Below are 23,257 nucleotides of genomic sequence, written 5' to 3'. Positions count from 1 at the left end.
CGTCTTTAAAGAAGGGTTGTTCTCTCCCCCATCCTGTTCCTGGACCGTGAATGAGGTGGCAAGCTGTCTTGAACTGTGGGGGCCATGGGATCCCGTTATACACAGGAAAGCAACAAGTCAGAAGGACCCAAGGTCCCCTGTATCCTGGAGCTGCCACATCAGCCTTAGACGACTTACATGAGAGAGAAAGAGATTCAGCTTGTAAGCCACTGTAGTCAAAACATGGGCCCAATCTTGTGTTCTAACTAATGCATACAGAAAGTTTAAGTTACTAATAAATATTACATAATAGCTACTTACCAACTCAGTAAAGTTGAAACTCTAATTATAAATTCTTGGGTAGCCTCACTACTGAAATTATTGCTACTGTACCAACTTACATTTATACGGCATTTTACACTTTTGCAAAGCATCTCATTAGAGATCTCATTTCACATTTTTCAAATCCTGGCAAGGGCAGCTAGGGCTTACGCACGGTCGGCATACAGGATTCTAAAGCTCTGAAGCTACTCTGCCCACGACTGCGCAAGCAACGAGCGGCGCTCAGGCTTGGGCTTCAGCACACAGGTTCCTCACCATCCCTCTGTGCACACGCATATCCGTCCACTCCTGCTCTGTGCCCAGCACGGGCGCTACAGGCCCTGGAGGTACGGATACTCCTGCCCAGACAGACCTCACAGTTTAACGGCACGAGGCAGAGACAGACAGTAAAAGAATACATGTACATATGCACCCTGCGCAGTGCTCAGTCGCTCAGTCGTGTCCGCCTCTTTGCGACACCATGGATTGTAGCCCCCCAGGCTCCTCTGTCCATGGAATTCTCCAGGCAAGGATTCTGCAGCGGGTTGCCATGCCTTCCTCCAGAGGATCTTCGCAACCCAGGGATCAAACCTGGGTCTCCTGCATTGCAGGCAGATTCTTTAGCAACTGAGCTACCACAGAAGCCATACATATGCATACCTATGGTTATTTTTACTCAGCGCTGTCAAAAAAAAAAGCCATTGGTAAGAACACACGGCCAAGGAATCATACTTAAAACCAAGGTTGGGGAAAGTAGCATTTATGTTGAGACCGTAAGGATGGCTATCACTGAAGAGAAAGGGAGAAGACAATTAAGAAATGTATGTCTGTTATCTCAGTCTTCACAAGCACCCCATGGTAAGGATCATCAACCCATCTTACAGATAAAGAAATTGATATGAAGCAAAACCACTGTGCCTTAGGTCCACACTGCCCGTGAGGGGCGGGACTGGTTCAGGTTCCAGACCTGCCTGACTCTGGTGGCTCTGCCTGGTACCGCCTCACTGGCCAACACACTCTCCAGTTACCATGCTTCCTCAGCCGCTCTCTACCTCTGTAATAAGCAGATCTGGAGTAGATCTCACGTTTGAGCATCTCCTTACCCAAATGTATGTGCTAAAATGCCAACCTTAACCACAAATATCCAGAAAACAAAACCAAACAAAAAATCAACTCTTGTCGGTAAAAATTTTATAGAGAGAAACAAAGAGAACTATTTAATGAACAGGGATGTTATTTAAAATAGAATTGATGCTAACACCAGTTTCATTCCATGTTAAACCATTTCACTAAGCACCTCTCTGCAAAAGCAACTTAAACAATTAAATTATAGGGCAATAAAATGAAAAATAACTCATCAAGAGTATAGATACATTTTAAACTGTTATGCATCACATATCAGATATGGGCACATGTCCATCAAACAGTAAAAAATTAAAACAAGCAAAACTTTCACAGTATTACAAACTTTAAAAATTCACCTTCTAGAAGAGAGGGTGCATAGCTCTGGGAGAAAAATCAATTGCTAAGTAGCCTAAATGGTTCTATATCAGCAAAATGTATGCCTACAAGGAACCACATTATTTTACATGTTCAGTGTACTATAAGTTATCTCCAATGAGGAATTCTATCTCACTATGCAACTCTGGAAGAAGGTTTTCAAAGTAAAAGCATAACTTATTTCAAACGTCTGGCTGGTTTATACAATGCTGTGTTTCCAAGTCATTTTGTTTTCATATACCAAAAAATGAAACTAAGACCAGCAGCCACTAGGTTAGAAGATGAGACCTGTCTGTAATTATCTAATAAGAACCTTAAATTAATGACTTTAGTCATGTGAAGTCAACATTTCACATTCACATAACCAATGGTAAACTTTACAGCTCTAGCTTTACATTATAACACTGATATAAGGCAAGATTTTGAATGATTTCTTTATTTAGGAGCAACTGGGGAAAAACTTTAGGTAATTTAAAGTAATTGTATTATTTTCCCAAGTAATTAAAACACAAATTATAACCTCCCCTCCCCAAAATTTTATTCCAAAACTGTGCCAGCTTTGGGTTATGAATTATCATAATTTCTCTAACCATCAAAACATTGCCCAGTGGCCAAAATAATACATAGTAAGAAGTCTTTTAAAAAGCCTAACCACTGAGTATATGTAAGGTGCTCATACAAAAGTAATCAAGTCACAAGTTTCACTTTGGGCAATGTTAGTGTGTTAGTGTCAAGTTTCAGGGGCCCATGTTTGATAGTTTCAAGAAGTATCTTTACTTCTAAAGAGAAAATACACACAAGTATCTGGAGGTAAAACCACCAAAAAACTCAACAGAACTAGCGATTCTTAGCTCACAGTTTAAATTACTGATAGGAATACAACAAAATTCTAAGACTAGTAGAATTTTGGGGAGAGAAGAGTCAATCTCTTCATAAACACTCTGGAAGTTTGGGGGTTCTGTTGAGTTCACATGTTTAAAGTCTTTTCTCAGGCGGATGAAAAGAGAAACTGCTTGGGTGTGGGGGTGTGGGTGTAAGAATTGTGAAAGTTCTTTGAAACAAGAGAAAGCAAATGCTAAAGCAAAGAAAATTTGACACACACCTTATGACAAAGAAGAAAGTTACGAATGAAGTCCCTCTTCTGTTTAGCTAGTTTTTAACAGCATGCATAAGGCAATTCTCTTCTCACTCACAATAAAGTTATTTCCATTCAAATTTTCTCCCCATGACTGTATAGCTGCCAACCATAAACACACACGTGAAAACATCCCTGAGTATCCCAAACTTCTAAGCTATTTCTTTTGCTTGTTTTTGTTTTCAGGTAGTACCCAAGATTCCATATAAATCAGCATCTCCTTTCTTTGTATAGTTTCAAAACAAAATGTATGCCAAAGGTCACACCAGTCATGCATTATAACAAGTTATCTTCAATTTAGCTTTTACAGATAATCGTGGGGCTATAAAAACCTATGTAAATTCTTTAAATACCAGCTGCTGCACTTACCACTCCCCACTCCCACATCTCTAAACCATAAACACAAAAACTCCCCATAAATAAAACTCAGGGGCAGACATCAGACAATATTTTAGTGGGGGAAAAAATTCTAATCCAAGGTTGTGTTTGCCTTTTTTTTTTTAATCTACATTCCCAAACAAGACACTGCATTACAATGGAATATTTTCATTTATTTTGAATGTTGGCGACCTTAAAAGGCTGGACTAAATGTCTGAATCCCTAGGACACAGTTATGTATGTGTGTGACATTTCCAGTAAGTCCCACCAAAACATCTTTAAAAGAAATTTAAGATCCTAAATTTAAACCTAAATTCCATATTCTGAACAAAAACAAAGATCTCACTAGATTTCACAGTCTATCTCCCACCCCTACCAATAATGACCATTCACTTCACTCAATTCTACTCAAACCCTTAATCTTTTTTAGATTTCAAAGCAAAGCCTCCACCAGAAAGAGAAGAGATTCTTCTTTCTAGGAGACTTAATTTCTGAGCTTATGCCTCTTAGAAGTTTCTGTACTCAGTTTTACAATTTGGTGTAGACACCGACAGAACTCCTTAACATTTTGGCAAGGTTTGAAGTCTAAATGAATTTGGACAGCCACCATAAGCAAATCCTCCAAAACCAATGGGGTACTTTAAGTGTAAGTCCAACGTCTATTAAAAATCTTAACACAACTTGAGTAAACTTTTTTTATAACTGTTTCCTTTAAACTATCTTCTTCAGTTTAAAATCTTACCACATGAAATTTTAGTTCTAGTCTCATATTTATATCAGAAAAAAAAATTATCCTTAAAGTAACTAATCAAGATGTGGGAAATTTACAAAGCTAAAGGTAACTCCACTGAATTATTTAAAAGCCCCCCAAATCAAAGTATTAGTATATCCATTATTAAATACTTAGTATATGTAATGTGTAAGGACTCCCAGGGAAAATCTAAGTATCCAAAGATAAAAAATAACCAAAAATAACTTTGCACAAAACTTGCTTATGACTCATCAATACTTAAGTGATGACTATAATTAAGTGTGAGGAACCAAACAGCAGAACAGACTACTTTTTAATTCCTTCCATTCAAAAAGTGTCTACACAGTTTTCTTCAGAGTTGGGGGGTGGGGGGAAGCTAACAAATTAGTTTCATTAAGAGGGCCTCGCTTCATTCTCTCCTTTCTGCTTCTGCAAACCACAAAAGTTAATTCCACGCCAACACTATAGGTGGATACAACCCTAAATCATTACAACCAAATAACTCCAAAATGTGCCAGTACTTCTAATAACGAGTTGTAAGTTCGAGATTAAGAGCCCCGGCTGGCTGGACTCCCGGCTTCAGGAGTCCCAGCTGTGTGACCTTGGACGAGTCACCGCTCAGTCTCCTCATCTGTGAAATGGGTAACAGTTTCTACCTGGAGGTTAAGAGAGTTATTAATACACGGTCCTAATCTTTTAACTCGAGAGCGAAAACAATGTTATAAAGGGTGTATTTCCTGACAACCTGGGCCGAATTCAACTAACAAATGGCGCTGGCGCTCAAGTACTGCACCTAGATTACCAAGATTCACATCATCCAGGGGTTTTGGACGACAGACTCAGCCTAAGTCGTCGGAATCACTCACTAATTCTGCCCCATTTTTAACTATTTCAGACCAGGGAAGGGGGCCGGGGGGAGGCCTTTCCGCCCAGCGTGAAGCTTCTTCAGCCAGCCCCGGCGGATCTAAGTCTATGAATAAGACTCCAACGAGTTTTGTTGCCTACACCCAGGTCTCGATTATTAATTTACGCATCCGCGGCCCTCTGGCACCCTCCGAGGGCTGTGCTAAGCGGGTCACCAGCCCTCCGACGTCGAGCGGCCGGGCTCTCACGCGCACAACTTCCGAGCAGGCCGAGGGCCCGGGCTCCGCGAGCACGCAGCCCGGAGAGCCGCGCGGGGGGGACCCGGCTCCCCGACCTTCCCCTGCGCCTCGCCCGGCGGCCGGGGGCAGCCCGTCTCCCCTGTAACCCGTGGCATTGTCCTTGCGGAGGACCGTGGCCGCTGTTCCCACACTGGTGGGGACCGAGAGGAGGGACGAGGGAGGAGCTGGGGGAAGAGGATGAGGAGGAAGAGGAGGAGGAGGAAGACACCCTCCTCCCCTGCGCTCGGGCGACCAGGCAAAAGGTCTGGCGCTTTCTCCCGGCCCCCAGGCCCCGGCTCCCGGGAGGCCGCGGCCCCGGCACCCCCAGCCCTCCGCAACTTTCCCTCCGCTCGTGCCCGCCTCTCCTCCGGGACCGGGGCCTGTCGGGCGCCCTCCCGCCCGCCCTCCCTTTCCCCCCCGCCCCGACCCCGGGCGGGCGGCCGGCCGGCCGGCCTCGGGCCGCGGCGCCTCCTCCTAAAATGGCAGGTCCCTCCCTCCGCCCGACCGGCCTCGGCGCGGGCCCCGGCTGCAGGCCGCAGGGGGGGAAGCCGGGCCGCCGGGCGCCGGGCGGGGCCGCGGCCGGACACTCACCGGGACGATGGCGGGGCGCTCGCGCCGTTCCCTCCGGTGAGTCTCTACCGCCGGCTTCCCGCCGCCGAAGCTGCTGCGCCCCCGCCGCGGCCTCCGCCGCCAGCGCCGCCCCGGCCGCCTCTCTCTCCGCCCCCGGCGCTCCCGGCTCCGCGGCCTCCGAGCCGCAGCCTCCTCAGGTCTCGCTGCCCGGCTCGCGGGTCTGAGCGGCGCCCGGTGGGGCGGGGGTGTGTGTGGAGGCCGGGGAGGCGGCAGCCCCCCTCCCCGGCAAATACCGCAGTCCCCGGACCCCGAGCCCCGCGGCGCGGCGGGGGCCGCGCGGCCCGGCCCGGCCCGGCGCGGAGGGCGGCGGCGGCGGCGAGGCCGGGCGCCCAGTCGCGGCCGCCGCCGGCGGCGGCTTCTTCTTCCCCGAGGTGGATTTTGTAAATCTCACAAAATGGCGCGCGCTCCAAAGCTGCGCAGCGAGGAGCGCCGGGGCCCGAGCGGCGGCGGCGGCGGCGGCGGCGGCGGCTCCTCAGCCAGGAGAGCCCGAACCGCCCGCCCCCGAGTCCCCGCACGGACAGACGGACACACACTCACACACACACACGCGCGCACGCACCCTCGCACACGCTCCCTCACACACACACACACACACACTCTCACACTCACACCGGTCCCGCCCGCTCGCCGGCGGCGGCGGCGGCGGCGGCGGCGGCGGCAGCGGCACCAACAGCAGCAGCAGGAACAGCAGCACAAGCGGCGGCGGCGGCGGCGGCGCCCGCACCCCCCGCTCGGGGTGTCCGCTCTCCTGAGCCCGACCTGGGCCGCGATCAGCAGCAGCGACGGCAGCAGTCTCCCCGGATCCCCCTGCCGCTCTCGCCGCCGCCACCCCCGCCTCACTCCAATGGTGCTTTTTATTATTATTCGGGCGGGAAGCGAAAGGGTTTAAAAAAAAACCCAACCAACAAAATGGCGACGGACCGACCCGGTCGCTATAGCAACTGTCAATCAAAACGCAAACCCCCCCCTCCCCGCGGCTGACGTGCTGACGTCCTCCTCCCGCCACCCCCGGCCCCAAGCCGGAGGGCGGGGCCTGTTGCTCGGGCAACGGCAGATTCCGTTTCCCTCCTTTTCCCTGCGTTTCCCCACCCCCCTGCCTCCGTCCCCGACCGACCAACCACCCAACCCCCCTCAGGTCACGTGAAGGATAAATTCGGAGCTCGCTACGAGTGTCAGAGGAGGGCGCGTGATTCGCTCGGGGGAGGGGAACGGAGGGGAGACGGCCGGGCTGAGGGGAGGGAAGGGGAAGAGGAAGGCAGGGCGGGCGGGGGCCGAGGCGGCGGCCGGGCCTGTACGCGAGCGCCCGCCGCTTCCCGGGCCGCCCAGCCGCGCCCCGCCCCGCGCGCGCCGCGCCCGCGCCCGCGCCCGCGCCCGCGCCGACTGCGGCCCCGGGAACGCGCGCGCGTGCCCGGCCTGCGCGCCGCCGCCGCCCGCGGAGCCCGGCGCTTCCGCGTCGTGCGCGTGCAGCCCCGCCCGCGCCTGGGTAGGGGAGGGGGCGGGGAGGACCCGGGAAGCCCCTCGGCCCCCTGCGTTCCCGGGGCTGAGGCTGCTCACCTGCATCCCTGGGGAGCGCGCCGTCGGCCGCGCCCGCCCGCGGGCTCAGGCTGCTCTCGGACGGGCTCGCGTGCCCCCCTCGCGGGAAAAGATGCCCACGGAGGCTGCGGCGGGGGGTGGGGAAGAGGCCGCCTCCGCGCTTCAGACATCTCAGGAATTCCGGACGCTTCGCCCCGGTTCCGGGATGCCACTGCGACCGACGCCTCGCTTAAACCCTGGCGCTCGATCTTTGCAGCGGCCGGCGCCGACTTTCAGAAATGACGGACGGAGCCATCATAAGCACTCCAGGCTTTCCCACGGATTTCATACCGACCCCCCATCCCTTTCGGGGCGCAGCCTTCTTTCCCCATCGGAATGCCCCGAAAATTAATCTGCTCAAAGCGATCACTGTATCCTCGTTCAACTCCCTCATTATCTCTTTCACGCAACAGCTCAGTTTCCAGATTCTCAATTCGTCCACAATTCTTTATTAATATTCTGGCTTTTGTTTCTCTTTATTCTGTCTGTCCCTTCCGCCTGGCTAAATATTGCGAAGTGTGCACAGCCCCCCACCCCCACCCCCAGCCCCCAGGCTTTAAAACCTAGGTAGATTAGTAGCCATGCTGTACTAGCTACTTTGTAATTAGTAGGCAGTCACTGGCTGAGAAAACGTATTTTGTACCAATGCTAGTAAAGTGGCACTTGATATTGTGCTAAAAAAGGATACTGTACACAGTATTTTACTGCAAGTCCAACAATTTATTTACTTGTAAGCTGGATTTTGCCATCTTCGATGATAGTGTTCATATCCATTTTTTTTTCTAGATAGAATCCTAGGTGTACAGAGAAACAAACCCATGGCCTATATGGGGAAAGAATCTTATAAGAGTGGATATGTTTTTATGTATAACTGATTTGCTTTGCTGTACAACTAGAACTAAGCATTGTAAGTCAATTATACTCCCAATTGAAAATAAAAAAATACTTTTAGTACAAATGGGACGGGGTGAGAAAAGAAAAGCTCTGTAATAAATATTAGTCTCTATCCTTTGTGATGGAGGAAAGACACAAGTTTTTTTTTTTTTTTTTTTTTTTTTTTTCACAAATGTTACCCTCCTGCAGGTATTAGAACCCTAATATACTAAGGCACCCATTCAAGTTAGCACAATCCAAGACTAAATTAGACGAAAAGTAGGCAAATAGGTTACTTCAGACTGATTCTCATGATATCAAAAGTTGCTATGACTATCAAAATTTCTTTGGAGCACTGACTTTTTCAAAAATTGACCTGCTAACGTAATTAAAGTTCGCATTCAACTTGATTGTTTTGAATGAGGTGGCCAAGAGTGTCCCTATTGGGGTGGGGGTGAGAGATTGCTGCCTTGATTCTGCCCAAGCTTCCGTTTCCACCGTGCAACCAAATCCCGGTCTCCTGCTTCTCTTCGCCCGGCTCCCCTCCCCCACCGATTCACCACAGTTTCACTTCTATCAGAGCACTTAAGCATTTGCAACCTTCAGCGTTAAATGGGAGTCAATTTTTTATTGCTGGTAATGAACGAAACTTGCCAAATTAATCTTCTAGATAACTGAAAAGTATATGACAATGTCTCAAGAAACTTGCCCTTGGTTTCAGTCAAGTCCACCTGGAAGATTATCAGGGTGAGGCAGAGTTTTGAATTTACAGTCCTGCAGTGATAAAAGGCATTCCTGATCTTCGTACCTGGAAGGCTGCACCCTCTCTGTCCCCCATCCCACTCCCTCCTCCCAGTGTGACTGCGTTACACAACACGGATCAATAAACTGTCATGTCCAGGTTGGAATGCTATAAAATGGTTTTATATCGGCTTCATCTAAAAGCAACCTATTAATTATGTTGATCCCAAACAAGTGAACACATGTAGGCAGGAAGGACTCAGGTACCGATGCCCGTTTAGTCTTGACCAGGTTCCATGATTAAATCCTTGCTCTCATCTGAGAATCTTCCCGTCACGTCCACTGCCAGATGTATTACAAATCTATGTATCCATAGAAGTTAACCTCGAAAGGTAAAGACCCTCAAATCACAGATAGTAATAGCCTGCACATAACCAGCACATTCTAGGGTGTACTTTGGACTGCAAGGAGATCAAACCAGTTAATCCTAAAGGAAATCAACCCTGAATATTCATTGGAAGACCTGATGTTGAAGCTGAAGCTCCAGTACTTTGACCATCTCATTTCAGGAGCTGATTCATTGGAAAAGACCCTGTTGCTGGAAAAGGTTGACGGCAGGAGGAGAAGGCGGTGACAGAGGATGAGGTGGTTGGATGGCATCACTGACTCGATGGACATGAGTTTGAGCACATTCTGTGAGATGGTGAAGGACAGGTGAGCCTGGAGTGCTGCTGTCCATGGGGTCTCAAAAAGTTGGACACGACTTAGTGACTGAACAACAACAACAAGCCTCAACAGTGTGACATTCCCATTATACCCGTGAGAAAACAAGTCCTGAATAATTAAGTAACTTGCCCAAGGTCACACCACCAGTAAGAGGTAATGTCAAGATTTAAACTCATGTGTAGGACTTCCCTGGTGGTAACTGAATAAGAATTCACCTGCCAATGCAGAGGACATGGGTTTGGCCCCTGATCCGGGAAGCTCCCACATGCTGTGGAGGAACTCAAGCCCGAGCACCACAACTGCTGAGCCGGTGCTCTAGAACTCAGGAGCCCACACACTCTAGAGCCTGCGCTCTGCAGCAGGAGAAGGCACTGCAAGAAGAAGCCCGTGCACCGCAAGGAAGAGTAGCCCCACTGGCTGCAACTAGCGAAAGCTCTCAGAAAGCAGTGAGGAACGAGGACAATGAGAAATAAAATAATATATATAATTAAAAGATTCTGCACACCTCAACTAAGATCTGGCACGGCCAAATATTTTAAAAATAAATATTTTTAAAACAAAACTCATATGTAACTGCAAAGCCTATGTTTACTTTGCAGCACGCCAAAATGATCCAAGGTTATTTGGAGATTGGGTTTTTGCAGAGGTATCAAGGATTCCCTGGTATCTCAGGTATCAAGGATTCCCTGGTATCTCAGCTGGTAAAGTATCCACCTGCAATGCAGGAGACCCCAGTTCGATTCCTGCATTGGGAAGATCCACTGGAGAAGGGATAGGCTACCCACCCCAGTATTCTTGGGCTTCCCTGGTGGTTCAGCTAGTAAAGAATCCACCTGCCACGTGGGAGACGTGGGTTCGATCCCTGGGTTGGGAAGATCCCCTGGAGAAGGGAAAGGCTACTCACTCCAGTATTCTGGCTTGGAGAATTCCATGGACTACTGTCCATGGGGTCGAAAAGAGTCAGACACCTGAGCGACTTTCACTTCACTTCACTTCAAGCTAGTATATGATCAGCACCAGATTTCCATCACCCCAGTCAATTTGTCTGTGGCCATCTTTCAAGTGGATCCAGCCCAGACCTCTTCCCTGCGCCCCACCTCCCTGCCCTCAGCATCCCTGCCTCCTCTTGACCCCTGGACCAAGTGCTCTACTGCCATTCTCCTAGCACCATAAAGTTGCCTACAAGGTTATTTTATCCCAGATGTAGTTCCAATGTTGCCATTTTTAAACAGGAGGACAATCCAATATTCCTTTAGACATTTGTAAGAATGTTTACCAGGGACTTCCCCAGTGGTCCAGTGGTTAAGAGCATCTTGCAACGCAGGGGATGCAGGTTCAAACGCTAGTTGGGGAACTAAGATCCCACGTGCCTCCGGACAACTAAGCCTACTACTAAGCCTACAACTAAGCAACCAAATAAATAATGTTTTGTTTTGTTTTGTTTTTTTAAAGTTTGCCAATATTGTTTCATGAATTAGCATGAACATTTTCATATTCTGTGACATCAAGATGAAGGTTGAATGTGAAATCGTGGATTAAACTGGATATTTGCACTGTTTGAGGATATCTTGAAACAGTATCTTGCTACATTTTGGCAAAACTTGAAAAGAAATACACTTGGACATGTTGTTTGTTGTTGTTCAGTCCCTAAATTATGGCTGACTCTTTGTAACCCGGTGGACTGCAGCACGTCCGGCTCCTCTGTCCTCCGCTATCTCCTGGAGTTTGCTTAAATTCCTGTCCATTGAGTCAGGGATGTTGTCTAACCACCTCATCCTCTGCTGTCCCCTTCTCCTTTTGCCTTCAGTCTTTCCCAGCGTCAAAGTCCTTTCCAACGAATCTTTTTGCATCACGTGGCCAAAGTGTCGCAGCTTCAGCTTCGCATTAGTCCTTCCAGTTAGTATTCAGGGGTGACTTCTTTTAGGATTGACTGGTTTGATCTCTTTGCAATCCAAGGGGCTCTCAATCCAATATATGCATAGAAATATATACACACAAATATACATATATATGTAATATAGATAATACCTTCCTCAAAATTAACAGGCTGAGGGAAAATGCCCTAATGAAACTGTGAAAGACAGTTAAGTACATGGAATTAAAAATTAGGTAAGAGGTTTGGAAATCTACAAAGGCCATTTACTTCAGTGGGTTCGTTAGTTCAACAGTTTTTGAGAATTTTGGCTATTTTGTCGATGTTTTAATGTAGGTATTAATATGTGGTGAACATCCTTTAATATTCCTACAGTATTTGTTTGTATGTCCACTTACTGATATTTTTCTGTTTGCTTCAGTTGAATGCAAAGCACATTTTTTGTGTATGTAGCAGTGGCATTACTTTATCATATTGTATTTGCTTGTCTGTTTCTAAACTATAAGTGCTTTTAGGACAAGGATCCTACATTTCATCTTTGTATCACTAGTACTATATCTGGCGCATCGTAAATACTCTTTTGTTTGTTTGGTGGTTTTTTTTTTTTTTTTTTTTTGTAAATACTGTTTTGTATTTTTATTTTATTTAAAGATTTTTTGATGTGGACCATTTTGAGCTCTTAGCTCCCAATCAGGGATTGAATCTGCATGCCCTGCTTTGGAAGGCAAAGTCTTAACCACTGGACCACCAGTGAAGTCCCTGTTTTGTATTTTTAAATGAATGATGATCTTCTGAAATTTTCTTCCGATTTTCCTCTACCCTATACGAGGTTTTGGCCATCATAAAACTTTAGGGGAAACTGTCCAATGATTTGTATAGAAGAGGGAAATGGTCTCTTCCGGTCTTAAAATGGACAGAATTTCTCTAGTGCCAGGGGAAAGATTGTTGCAGTTGGCAAAGTTGGAAGAAGAGAATTCCACTGAAGAGATACAGTAATGCTAGTGATTACCATGGAGCTAGTTTCATTTTACCAATTTTTCTCAGACCAGGGTTCCTACACAGTCCACAGTTCACCCCCAAGTACCTCCAGTATGAGAAACTATAAATTAGGGCATGTTCATCAGACAAAATATTTAGCTTCTATATTCCAAATGCAAAAATAATAGCCTTCTACCTGCTTGTGCTGTTAGCAGCTTAAGGGTATGGTCAAGCACTAAAAATATTCGTGACGGGCCACAAACATGCCTGTCCTTTCCCTCATCTGAAAGCATCTTCAGAGCTTTAAAAGCAAAAACTATTTATTATGTTTCCTTTTTAAATCTATAACACGAAGTGTGTAAAGAATAAGACAGAAGGAGCCACTAATCCCATTATAATGACTGTTAATTTTAAAAATAAAAACAATCCAAGAGACCTCCCTGCTGGTCCAGTCTCTAAGATTCCATACTCCCCATGCAGGGGGCCCAGGTTCGATTCCTGGTCAGCGAACTTAATCCTGCATGCCACCACTAAAAGACCTATATGCTGCAACAAAGATGGAAGATCTGGCGTGCCACAACTAAGACCCAGCGCAGCCAAATAAATAAAAACTTTTAAATAAATAAATAAAAACAATTCAAGCATATGGTTTGAAAATTCAAACAGAACAGAAAAGAATGAAATAAAGACTAAAAGCCCCTCCCAGCTTCTGGGCTTGTTCCTCCTTCACCCTCTTTCTCGGGCCTATAGAGGACAGTTTCTCGAATTCAGGTTCCTATCACTGTCAAAAGCCTAAAGGACTCTCACTGCTTCGGGGATAACATTCCTAGCCCTAAGTCTGTCACCTAGTCCTTTCACGAGCTGATCCCTCAGGCCTCCTTGCCAGAAGCTTCCACAGAACACCATTCTCCCCCCGGAAGGTCTCCTCCTGGCATCAAAGCGTTTCTCTTCTTGCCCTTTCCTTGTAGGTTTCCTTTTCCATCTGCCAGGAGGAAAGGTGGTCCTTTAAGGGCAGAGACCTAGCTCACTTATCTTTTTTTTTCCTCACCCCCCAGTGCTTAGCATATACCCGGAGCCAAGTCAGTGCTTTTGTAAGAATGGAGTCACCATGGAATTGCGAAACAGCAAGAGCTGGTTCAGGCAGGCAAGCAGCTGGAACCAGGAAACGGTTAAAGGCAGGAGGGATCCACTTCACTCTGGGCTGGTGGCCATCTGCTTCCGGCCTTCCTGTCCCTCCCACGGTGGACGGTGGACGCAGGCTTCCTGCAGTCTGGGAGGGGGTCTGAGTGGGAGAGTCAGAAACCCAGGGGTGAAGGGGCTCCCCGAGCCCCGAATGAGGGCGTTCAGAAAAGTGGCTCAGCATCGAGGGACTTCTGACTCTCTTTGTGAGAAAGACCAGGTGGGCAGGGCCCCTGGGAGTGAGTGCAATGGGGAGTTTGCTCCCCAGAAGATGTGGCTGGGCCTCTCCTGGAGCCACAAGGGAACCGACAGTTCGTTCCAGGTCGCCCAGCCCGAGAGGCTTGAGAGGAAGGCAAAGATTCATGGTGGGCACTAGACACAGGACTCAATTCCTGGACTATGTGCTTTCCAGCTAGGTAAGTAGAGTGGAGGCTCCAAGGCCAGCATTCCAGAGGTCTGAGCTGACAGGGTTGCAGGTGTATATGAGACAGAAGGCTAACTTGGCAGGTACATTCATTCTGACTGCCAGGGATGGGGGCCTGTCCCGAGCAGAAGGCCCCAGAGACCCCAGAATCAGTCCTAGGATGTGAGAGGCACCCTCACCTGCCCGTCACACCCTGATCGTGAGGTCGCTGCCGTGGAGTTGAAAGGACGCCCAGGACACCTTCCCTGTTAGCTGCACAGTGACATTCTGTTCACATTAGTCACTGGGGATATTTTCATTTTCTTGCAGTGAAGCACGGCACAGGCAAAGTCCTGTGAGTCTGGATTTTCAAGAAGGGACTGGTGACCTTAATACAGTAACAATAGCAACAAGGAAAGAGAGTAATTGCAGAGACAGTGAACAGGGGCATTTCCACTACCTCCCAGAGATAGGACTTGGGTGGTTTACTTAACCTCTCTTAACTTGTTCTTTCATTTTCTTTATTTATTTTGGCCACACCGTGCATGTGGGGTCTTAGTTCCCCGACCAGGGATTGAACTTGTGCCCCCTGCAGTGGAAGCCCAGAGTCCTAACCTAACTGGACCTCCAGGGAATTCCCTGTTCTCTCATTTCTTTAGGGGGATTCTTTCTAATACTTTGTGAACTATAAGTCATTATATAAATATTGGCCCTGATATAAATAATAATAAATTAGAAGAGATTTTCCTGCAAATGTTTGTTTTTGAAGCTTTTTCTAAGATGTCCCTTTCAAAAAATATTAAGTCACTTCTGTGTTTTCAAAACTCTCAGGTCCTCTTGCTGTAAACATAAGTGATTTTTAGCCTATGTTAAAACGTATTTATGAGCTGGAAACATATTACCTCCTGAAACATTGTTGTTGTTCAGTCACCCATTTGTGTCTGACTCTTTGCAGCTCCACGGACTACATCAAGGCATCATGCCGGGCTTCCCTGTCCTTCACCATCTCCCAGAGATTGCTCAAACTCATGTCCATTGAGTCAGTGATGCCATCCAACCATCTCATCCTCTGTCGTCCCCTTCTCCTCCTGCCTTCAACTTCCCTGAACTGTACACACCATGAATTGATTGCCCCACACTTTCCACCCACTCTTTCTAAATTGTACCTTTCGGGACTACACAGACCAAGTTTCCTCAAAATACCAACCTTCAAATAGTGGGGGAAAGCTATGATTTTCCCACCGGAATCTAGTCTTTCTCAGGCTAAATGTCTCCTTCTCTTTCAACGCTTGCCCCGGTCAACCCGCCACCCTTTGAGTGACTCCCCTCAAGGTCATCCGTAAGTTGAAATGTTGGAAACACCTAACTATCCAGCAGTGGAGGCTCAACTAAACCACGCAACGAATCACGTCAAGATAGGATACCAGATAAAAGAAGAGATAAAGCAGTAGATTTAGTATGATTTAAGTCTTGTAATTAAAACTTTATATGTTAAAATAAATTTTTGTAATATTTGTCACAGGGTGGAACAATGGTATGTGATATTCCTCTTGTTTGTACCTTTTTTTCAAATTTTCTAGAATGAATTACTGGTAAGTAGGAGGGGAAAAAAACAGACCCTACATCCCTATAGTTTTTAACCTAATGGCCCAGGTTCTAAATCTTGGGAATATCATAAAGTAGGCTTCTTACCACACATCATTTCAGAGATAAGTATGTAGCAGGAAGACCAGAATACCAGGAGCCTGGCAGACCTCCAACAAGTGTTTGTTTCCTTCTTTACATCCCTGAGTTCTTGAGGACTATTCTCATATACTCCTTTCTCATTAAAATTTCCTTCACCTGTGTCCTACGGCTGGATTTCTAATCCATATTCCAACAGATACTCACTGTACTTCCAGTTCTGTCCAAGCTGTTGACTGAGCTGGGAGGGGGGCGGCAGGTCTCTGATAGACACCAGCTCCAAGAACAAGAAAGAATAAAGTGGACATTTCCTTAATTCCCATTTCAGAGCGGAAATGCAGTTAGAGTAGATCATGTAAGTGAAGGAAGCGGGGGAAACACCATCAAGTCAGCGCTCACCCAGTTGTTATTCAACAGGACAGTGGCAAAATCATCAGGCGACAAATGCTGTCTCTTGCTCACTCCAAAGTTTCAGGAACTGGCTCATGAGGTTTTCAGCAGTAAAGAAATGGAGGGGTGAGTGAATCTGTGCTCCCACCTCCATCCTTCTCCCAGACGAGAAAAAGGCAGCCTAGAGGGGCTATGAGATTTGCCCCAAGTTGACCCACTTAACTGCAGAGTTGGGAGACAGACAGGCCCCCTGATACCTAGTCCAGGGCTTTCCATCTCTCCTGCCTTCCTTCTGTCAGATTCTGAGAGAGAACAAAGTGTCTGCAGCAACTTGGAATTAACACCATTGGCCTGAAAGGTGGTCTCCGATTACCCATCGTCTTGAACCTGGAGGCTTCCCTGGAGGGGAGGAGGGACTTTCCCTCCACCTTCCTAGGTTCAATAGCTGAGTCTGTGACTTAAACAGACAGCAGGCAGGTTGAGAGCAAAAAAGGTGCACACACGTATTCATTTTACTATTATGTGTGGTGGGCATCACACAAAAAAAGTGAATACTCAGTAAACTGGTCCACCGATCTTAGACTGTAAGGATTGGAACTCAATCTGAATTCATCTTTGTATCCCCGGCCCTGATCAGGGCAGCTGACACAGAACAGACACTCAAATGCATGCAGAGTCAGTCACTGGTAATGCCCTTTACTGTGGGTAACTTATAATTCAACTTGTGGAAAATGGTGGCTGCTTCCATAAAAGGTAAGAGAGCCTGTTAAGGAAGAAGGTGAGTCCTGGTTTGACAAGTTGAGACCTCTGGGTTTTGTTCCATTGAGTCATGTTTGACCACTCACTGTCTAGACCTGTTTGAGAAACAAACAAACAAAAAACCCTTTAATAGTTGTGAATAAGTATATCACACTTGCTTTTCTCTCTCCAGGGCAAATAATTCCAGTCCCTTTGGAGATCCAGTGATCAGAAAACATACTCTAATAAGATGTTATGATATCTTGGATACGATGGAAGTTCGCGAAGAGTCAGACACAGCAGCATCCTACTTAAATATATCCTGGCATTTCATGAACTTAATACAACATGGTGGAGCTGGCATTTCTCTAATGCTTTTTTTTTCTTTGTCCAATCTGCCTGCTGTCAATTTGTTTCACAGACCCAGCTATCGAACCTAAGAAGGTAGAAGAAAAGTCCTTCCTCACCTACACGGGAGCCTCCAGGTTCAAGACTGGTGGTGATCTGAGGACACTTTTAGCGCTGCTGTTAATTCCTTCAAGTTGCTGCAAATACTTGTAAGTTTTCTCTCAGAACCTGATAGAAGGAAGGCAGGAGAGATGGACAGAGCCCTGGACTAGGTATCAAGTGGTCTGCCTTTCTCCTGATTCTGCAGCTAAGTGGGTCAACTTGGGGCAAATCTCACAACTCCTCTAGGATGCCATTTTCTCATCTGTAAGAAGGGCAAGGAGATCCAACCAGTCCATGCTAAAGGAAATCAGTCCTGAATAGTCATTGGAAGGACTGATGTTGAAGTTGAAACTCTAATACTTTGGCCACCTAATGCGAAGAGCTGACTCATTTGAAAAGATCCTGATGCTGGAAAAGGTTGAAGGCAGGAGGAGAAGGGACAATAGAGGATAAGGTGATTGGATGGCATCACTGACTCAGTGGGCATGAGTTTGAGTAAACTCTGGGACTTGGTGATGGACAGGGAGGCCTGGCATGCTGCAGTCCATGGGGTCGCAAAGAGTCAGACACGACTGAGTGACTGAACTGAACTGAAGAAGGGCAGAGGTGGGAAGCCTAGATTGAGTCACTGCTCTAATCGTTTACTGCTGAAAATGCAGTGAGCCGATTGCTGAGACTTTGGGGTGAGCAAGAGACAGGATTTGTTGCGTGATGGTTTGGTACTCTCATCCTGTTGAATAACTGGCTGGATACCTACTTGATGGTGTTTCCCTCTATTTCTTTACTTAAATGATCTGCTCTCTAATTGCTTTTCTTCTCTTAAGTGGGTATTAAGGAGATATCCAATTTTTTCTTTCTTGGCTTGTAGCCATGGCTTCTTGTCCCAGAGGCTTCTGAGCCTGTGAATAATTATCTGGTTTAAGTAAAGGATGCCCTGAAGGTAATAACATACATTGCCTGTGGTTCGGGTTTGCATGGACTTCCTGTGTAACACTCTCTCCTCTAAAACATTCTACAGTGATACTATTACCTACACTATCACTTTACATTTACACAGAAATTTTTCCTAGAATATCTTTCTTGTTACTTACACCAGGATCCATGTAGGCTTTAGCAAGGAAAAAGGACAAATGAATGTCCTCAATTATGTTGGAGGGGTTCCTCAAAGCTGTTTTCTAACTCAACCATTTCATTTTCCAATATTTGTGGCAAATATACAGGAAGAATTGATTTTCGTATGTTGACCATGAATCCTAGAGTTTTGCCTAACTCACTGATTGATTAGATTTTTAATATGTATTTATTATTTTTTATGTATTTGGCTGAGTCAGGTCTTAGTTGCTGCGTGTACAATCTTTCGTCTTAGTTGCAGCACATAGGATCTTGTTCCCTGACCAGGGATCAAACCCTGGCCCCCTGCACTGGGAGCCTGCAGTCTTAATCACTGGACCACCAGGGAAGTCCCTGATTAGTTTTAATAGATTGCTGCTGCTGCTAAATCACATCAGTCGTGTCCACCTCTGTGTGACCCCATAGATGGCAGCCCACCAGGCTCCCCCGTACCTGGGATTCTCCAGGCAAGAACACTGGAGTGGGTTGCCATTTCCTTCTCCAATGCATGAAAGTGAAAAGTGAAAGTGAAGTCGCTCAGTCATGTCCAACTCTTAGTGACCCCATGGACTGTAGCCTACCAGGCTCCTCTGTCCATGGGATTTCCCAGGCAAGAGTACTGGAGTGGGTTGCCATTGCCTTCTCCGTAATAGATTGCAAATTCCTTTACATCTTGTCCATAAACAACACTTTTACTTCTTTAATTTTCAAACAATGTGCTTTTTATTTCTTTTTTTCCTATGACTGTACATAGCTGAACCTCCAATATAATGTTGACAATAAGTAGTAATAGCAAACATTTTCGTCTTGTCTATTCCTAGAGGGAAAAGCAGTCAGTATTTCACAGTTCAGAATTTCATGTATTAGCTGTAAGCTTTTCAGATACTTTATCAAATGGAGGGAGTTCCCTTCTATTCCTGCTTTACTGAGTGTTTTTGTCATGAACAGGTATTGAATTTCACTGAGTGACTTTTCTGAATTTATTGAGATTGATCATACAGTTTTAGTCCTTTATTTTGCTAGTGATTTTCTGTTAACTATAGCTAATTTTTTTAGAATTTTGTGTTCACCGGAGATATTGGTCTGTATCTTTCTTATAATGTCTTCATCAGGTTCTGTTTTCTAAGTTGTGCTGGCCTCATAAAATGAGTGAAGAAATATCCTCTTTTTATCCTTCCTGTGAAACAGTTGTATAAGATTCGTACCTTTTCTTCATGACATTTTTGAAAGAATTTACCAGTGAAGTTAGTTGAGACTGAAGTTTTTGTAAAGTGACATTTTTTTAATGACAGATTCTATTTCTTAAAGATATGACAATATTCAGATATTGTATTCTTTATGTGAACCTTTGATAAACTTATTTTTTCAAAAAAATTTCTCCATTTTATCTAAGCTATCAAATTTCTTGACATAAAATTGTTCTTAATTTCCTCCTATTATCCTTTCCATATCTGTAGGATCTGTGGTGATATCTTAGTTTTCATGACTGGCATTGATACTTGTGTTTTCACTCATTTTTACTCATCAATCTTATAAATGATATATTATTTTAAAAAATCTTTTCTGGAGAGCAACTTGTCATCTGGATTCTTTTCTATTGTCATTCTGCTTTTCCATTTCATTGATTTTTTGCCTTATTTAAAGTAGTTCTTTTCTGCTACTTTCTTTGGGTTAAATTTGGTCTTATTTTTCTAAGTTTTTTCAGATAGAAGTTTAGATAATTAACTTTCAACTTATCTTCTAGCTTATGCATTAGAACAATAAATTGCCTTGTTAAGAAATGCTCTGACTATACCCCACAATGTTGATAGGTTATATTTTAATTATTATTTCAAGTCAAGATCGTTCTAATCCATTGTTTTTCTTTAACACATGGGTTATTTAGAAATGTGCGGCTTAATATGCACAAATAACTAGTTAGCTTTTGTTACTGATTTCAACTTTCATTCCAGTGTAATTAAAGAACATTCTCAGTGAGATTTCAATCCTTTGAAATTTTTTAAGACTTGGCTTATGACTCAGTGATTAGTTTATTTTGGTGAATATTTCATGTGCGCTTGAAAATAGTGTGTATTGTATAGTTGTTGGGTGAAGTGTTTTATAAACGTCAGTTGGGCCAGCTTGACTATTCAATGCTGTTGAAATTTTCTGTGTTCTTACTGCTTACTTGGCCTGTTATATTAGTTATTGAGAAAGGTGATTGTGGATTTGTCTTTATTTTGATTGTGAATTTGTTTGTTTCTCTTTAATTTTTGTTAAATTTTGCTTTTTATGTAGAAGTTGTTATTAGATACAGATATGTTTGTGATTATTTTGTCCTCCTATTGAATTCACCCTTGTATATCATGAAATGTCCCTCTTCATCACCAGTGGAACTTCTTGCCTTATCTTTTTGTGTGTGATATTAATTTGCCACAATAACATTATTTAGCTAATGTTGACATAGTATGTAATTTTCCATCTTCACACTTTCAGTCTAAATTTATATTTAAAGTGTAACTCTGTGAAATAGCATATAACTGAGCCTGACAGTCTTTGCCATTGAATCATAATTTGATCCATTTTATTTTAACTTAATGGGCTCCTCTGGTGGCTCAGTGATGAAGAATCTGCCTGCCAACGCAGGAGACATGAATTCAATTCTTGGTCAAGGAAGGTCCTCTGGAGAAGGAAATGGCAACCCATTCCAGTATTCTTGCCTGAAAATCCCCATGGACAGAGGAGCCTGGCATCCTACAGTCCATGGGGCTGCAAAGTGTTGAACACTGCTTAGCGACTGAGCGACAGCAACAATTTAATGTGATGTGACTGAATCTGTGCCTCCGTCTGCTATTTGTTTGCTACTTATGTCTCCTGTTCCTTGTCCCTTTGTTCCCTTTTTTTCCTTTTACTGATTTCTTTTGGATAAATCAAAGAAACGTATTATTCTGTTATATTTCCTCTGTTATATTTTCCATGTCATCCTTCCCTGATTTTAAAAGTTTAAGTGGACACAGGGTCTTTATAAGCAAGAAATATGGTCCTGAATGAAGAATCACATGCAAAAATCATATTTGTAGGAGGCATTTTGTTGGTGAGGATGTGGAGCAGAGAGCCTCGGTGTGGTGAACAGCAATGCAGAGCTGATCTTTGATGCTTTGGAGAAGTAAAGACTGAAAGACTGCACTCAGGCACATGTCATCTAATATTCAGGAACTCTGGCCCCTTCTCCATCTGAGCTTACTGAAATTCGCTTGTCATCAAAACCCTCTGTTTATTTACTTAATTCATAATTTAGAAATGAGCTAAAATAGAATCTATGTAATTATCTTGCCATAAGTACATGATGAAAAGAAGAAAATAGTAAATAAGAAACATTAAATAGAAAACTATTGGGATGCAGCAGAAGAATGTTGTGACACTGTAGATGAAGTTTATTCTGAAAACAGATAAAACTGAATTACAAAAGCCTAATCAGGCTGTTCCCTCTACAACACAAAGTACAGATAGAGATATAAGAGCTCAGGGACATGCCAGGACAAGTTAAAGAAGTAAAAACTTAGAAAAGAAATTTAAAAAGTAATTCCAGAAATGAAACCTCAGCTGAAAGCTACATAAAGGAGAATGAACACTGTGAAAAATATAATGAATCATATAGAGAAGAGGAAAGAGAATAGCAGAAAAGAGAAATAAATAATCATTTTAAAAGGATTAGAGAGAATATGTTTCACATATGGAAGACAGAGATGATCCAACGTGCATAATCTTCATACCATTAGGAAAAGATTTTTTTAAAAACCCAGGGAGGAGTGAGTCTTAAAAAGTATTTAGAGATCTAATTCAAGACAACTCTCCAAAAATAAAAGAGAACTTCAGTCTGTAGATTCTAAGGAAATATTCTGTTCCAGGAAAAATCTCACTGAAAAGGACTAACACGAGGACGTAATCTCTAAGATTTCTGATCTTCAAAGACAAACGAAAATCCACAATAGATACACAAAAACTGGAGAGAGAGGAACACAAGCATGCCGCTAAGAAAGTCACAACATCCCAGAGGAGCAAATTAAAAGAAGGAAAGAACGGAGAACTACAAAATGCAACCGGGAAACCAACAACAATATGTCTATAAGCACATCCCTGTCAACAACTACCATAAATGTCAATGAACTAAATGCTCCAGTCAAAAGATATCTAATGGCTAATGGAATCAAAATAAGACCCATCTATACACTGCTGACAAGAGACTCGCTTTAGAGCTAAAGATACACACAGAGTGAAAGTGAGGGGATGGAAAAAGGTACTTTATGCAAATAGAGATGATAAGGAATCTGGAGCAGTAATACTCATATCAGACCAAGTAGACTTAAAAACAAAGTCTATAGCATAAGACAAACAAGAGCATTAGATATTGATAAAGGGATCGATTCAAGAGGATGTAACACTCGTTAACATATGTGGACCTAATACGTCAGGAACACTTAGATATATAAAGCAAATATTAAGAGACATGAAAGGAGAAACTGATAATAGTACAATAAAAATAGAAGAGTTTAACACCCCATCAGTGAAAAGTCATCCAGACAGAAAATGAATAAGGAAACAGTAGTCTTAAATGCAGAGAAGGCAATGGCACCCCACTCCAGTACTCTTGCCTAGAAAATCCCATGGATGGAGGAGCCTGGTGGACTGCAGTCCGTGGGGTCGCTAAGAGTCGGACACGACTGAG

The 23,257-nt window shown here is 44.6% G+C and overlaps 2 protein-coding genes and 1 long non-coding RNA gene across 11 annotated transcripts in view; 2 read left to right on the top strand and 1 right to left on the bottom strand.

Annotated features, from left to right (window-relative positions):
* Positions 1–7,452, bottom strand: part of DYRK1A (dual specificity tyrosine phosphorylation regulated kinase 1A) — a 145,787-nt gene extending 138,335 nt beyond the window's left edge. For 4 of the 8 annotated variants that reach the window (XM_027961686.2, XM_027961697.2, XM_027961708.2 and 1 more), the window contains exon 1: positions 5,798–6,763. The gene's annotated coding sequence lies outside the window, so the exon portion shown is untranslated. Of the gene's footprint in view, positions 1–2,902; positions 5,382–5,797; positions 6,764–7,390 lie in introns of those variants that run through there. The other 4 variants (XM_042238441.1, XM_060396447.1, XM_060396409.1 and 1 more) reach the window with 2 other exon arrangements.
* Positions 4,127–6,220, top strand: LOC121818734 (basic proline-rich protein-like). The gene is made up of 3 exons (XM_042244063.1): positions 4,127–4,151; positions 4,960–5,295; positions 5,496–6,220. Exons 1-3 carry the CDS (start codon positions 4,127–4,129, stop codon positions 6,218–6,220), a joined length of 1,086 nt encoding a protein of 361 aa, XP_042099997.1.
* Positions 7,453–13,849: 6,397 nt separating the features above from the next.
* LOC105608763 (uncharacterized) lies at positions 13,850–21,602 on the top strand. 2 transcript variants are annotated; one of them, XR_001433929.4, is made up of 3 exons: positions 13,850–14,194; positions 15,137–16,380; positions 17,186–21,602. It is a non-coding gene; the product is annotated as an uncharacterized LOC105608763 (long non-coding RNA). The 2 variants fall into 2 exon arrangements; XR_009595807.1 differs by having other exon boundaries at positions 15,137–21,602.
* Positions 21,603–23,257: the final 1,655 nt, after the last annotated feature.

Source organism: Ovis aries, chromosome 1 (assembly GCF_016772045.2).
Source record: "Ovis aries strain OAR_USU_Benz2616 breed Rambouillet chromosome 1, ARS-UI_Ramb_v3.0, whole genome shotgun sequence".
Lineage (NCBI taxonomy): Eukaryota > Metazoa > Chordata > Mammalia > Artiodactyla > Bovidae > Ovis > Ovis aries.
The sequence above is the reverse complement of the archived record's forward strand: the minus strand, read 5'-3'. Positions and strand labels throughout refer to the sequence as shown.

Excerpts from the sequence above, each read along its gene's own strand:
- LOC121818734 (XM_042244063.1), top strand. The coding sequence starts at position 4,127 with ATGTGGGAAATTTACAAAGCTAAAG. Across the intron at positions 4,152-4,959 it reads GGAAATTTACAAAGCTAAAG|ACCAGGGAAGGGGGCCGGGG; the intron begins GTAACTCCACTG and ends TAACTATTTCAG. Across the intron at positions 5,296-5,495 it reads TCGCCCGGCGGCCGGGGGCA|GCCCCGGCTCCCGGGAGGCC; the intron begins GCCCGTCTCCCC and ends CCCGGCCCCCAG.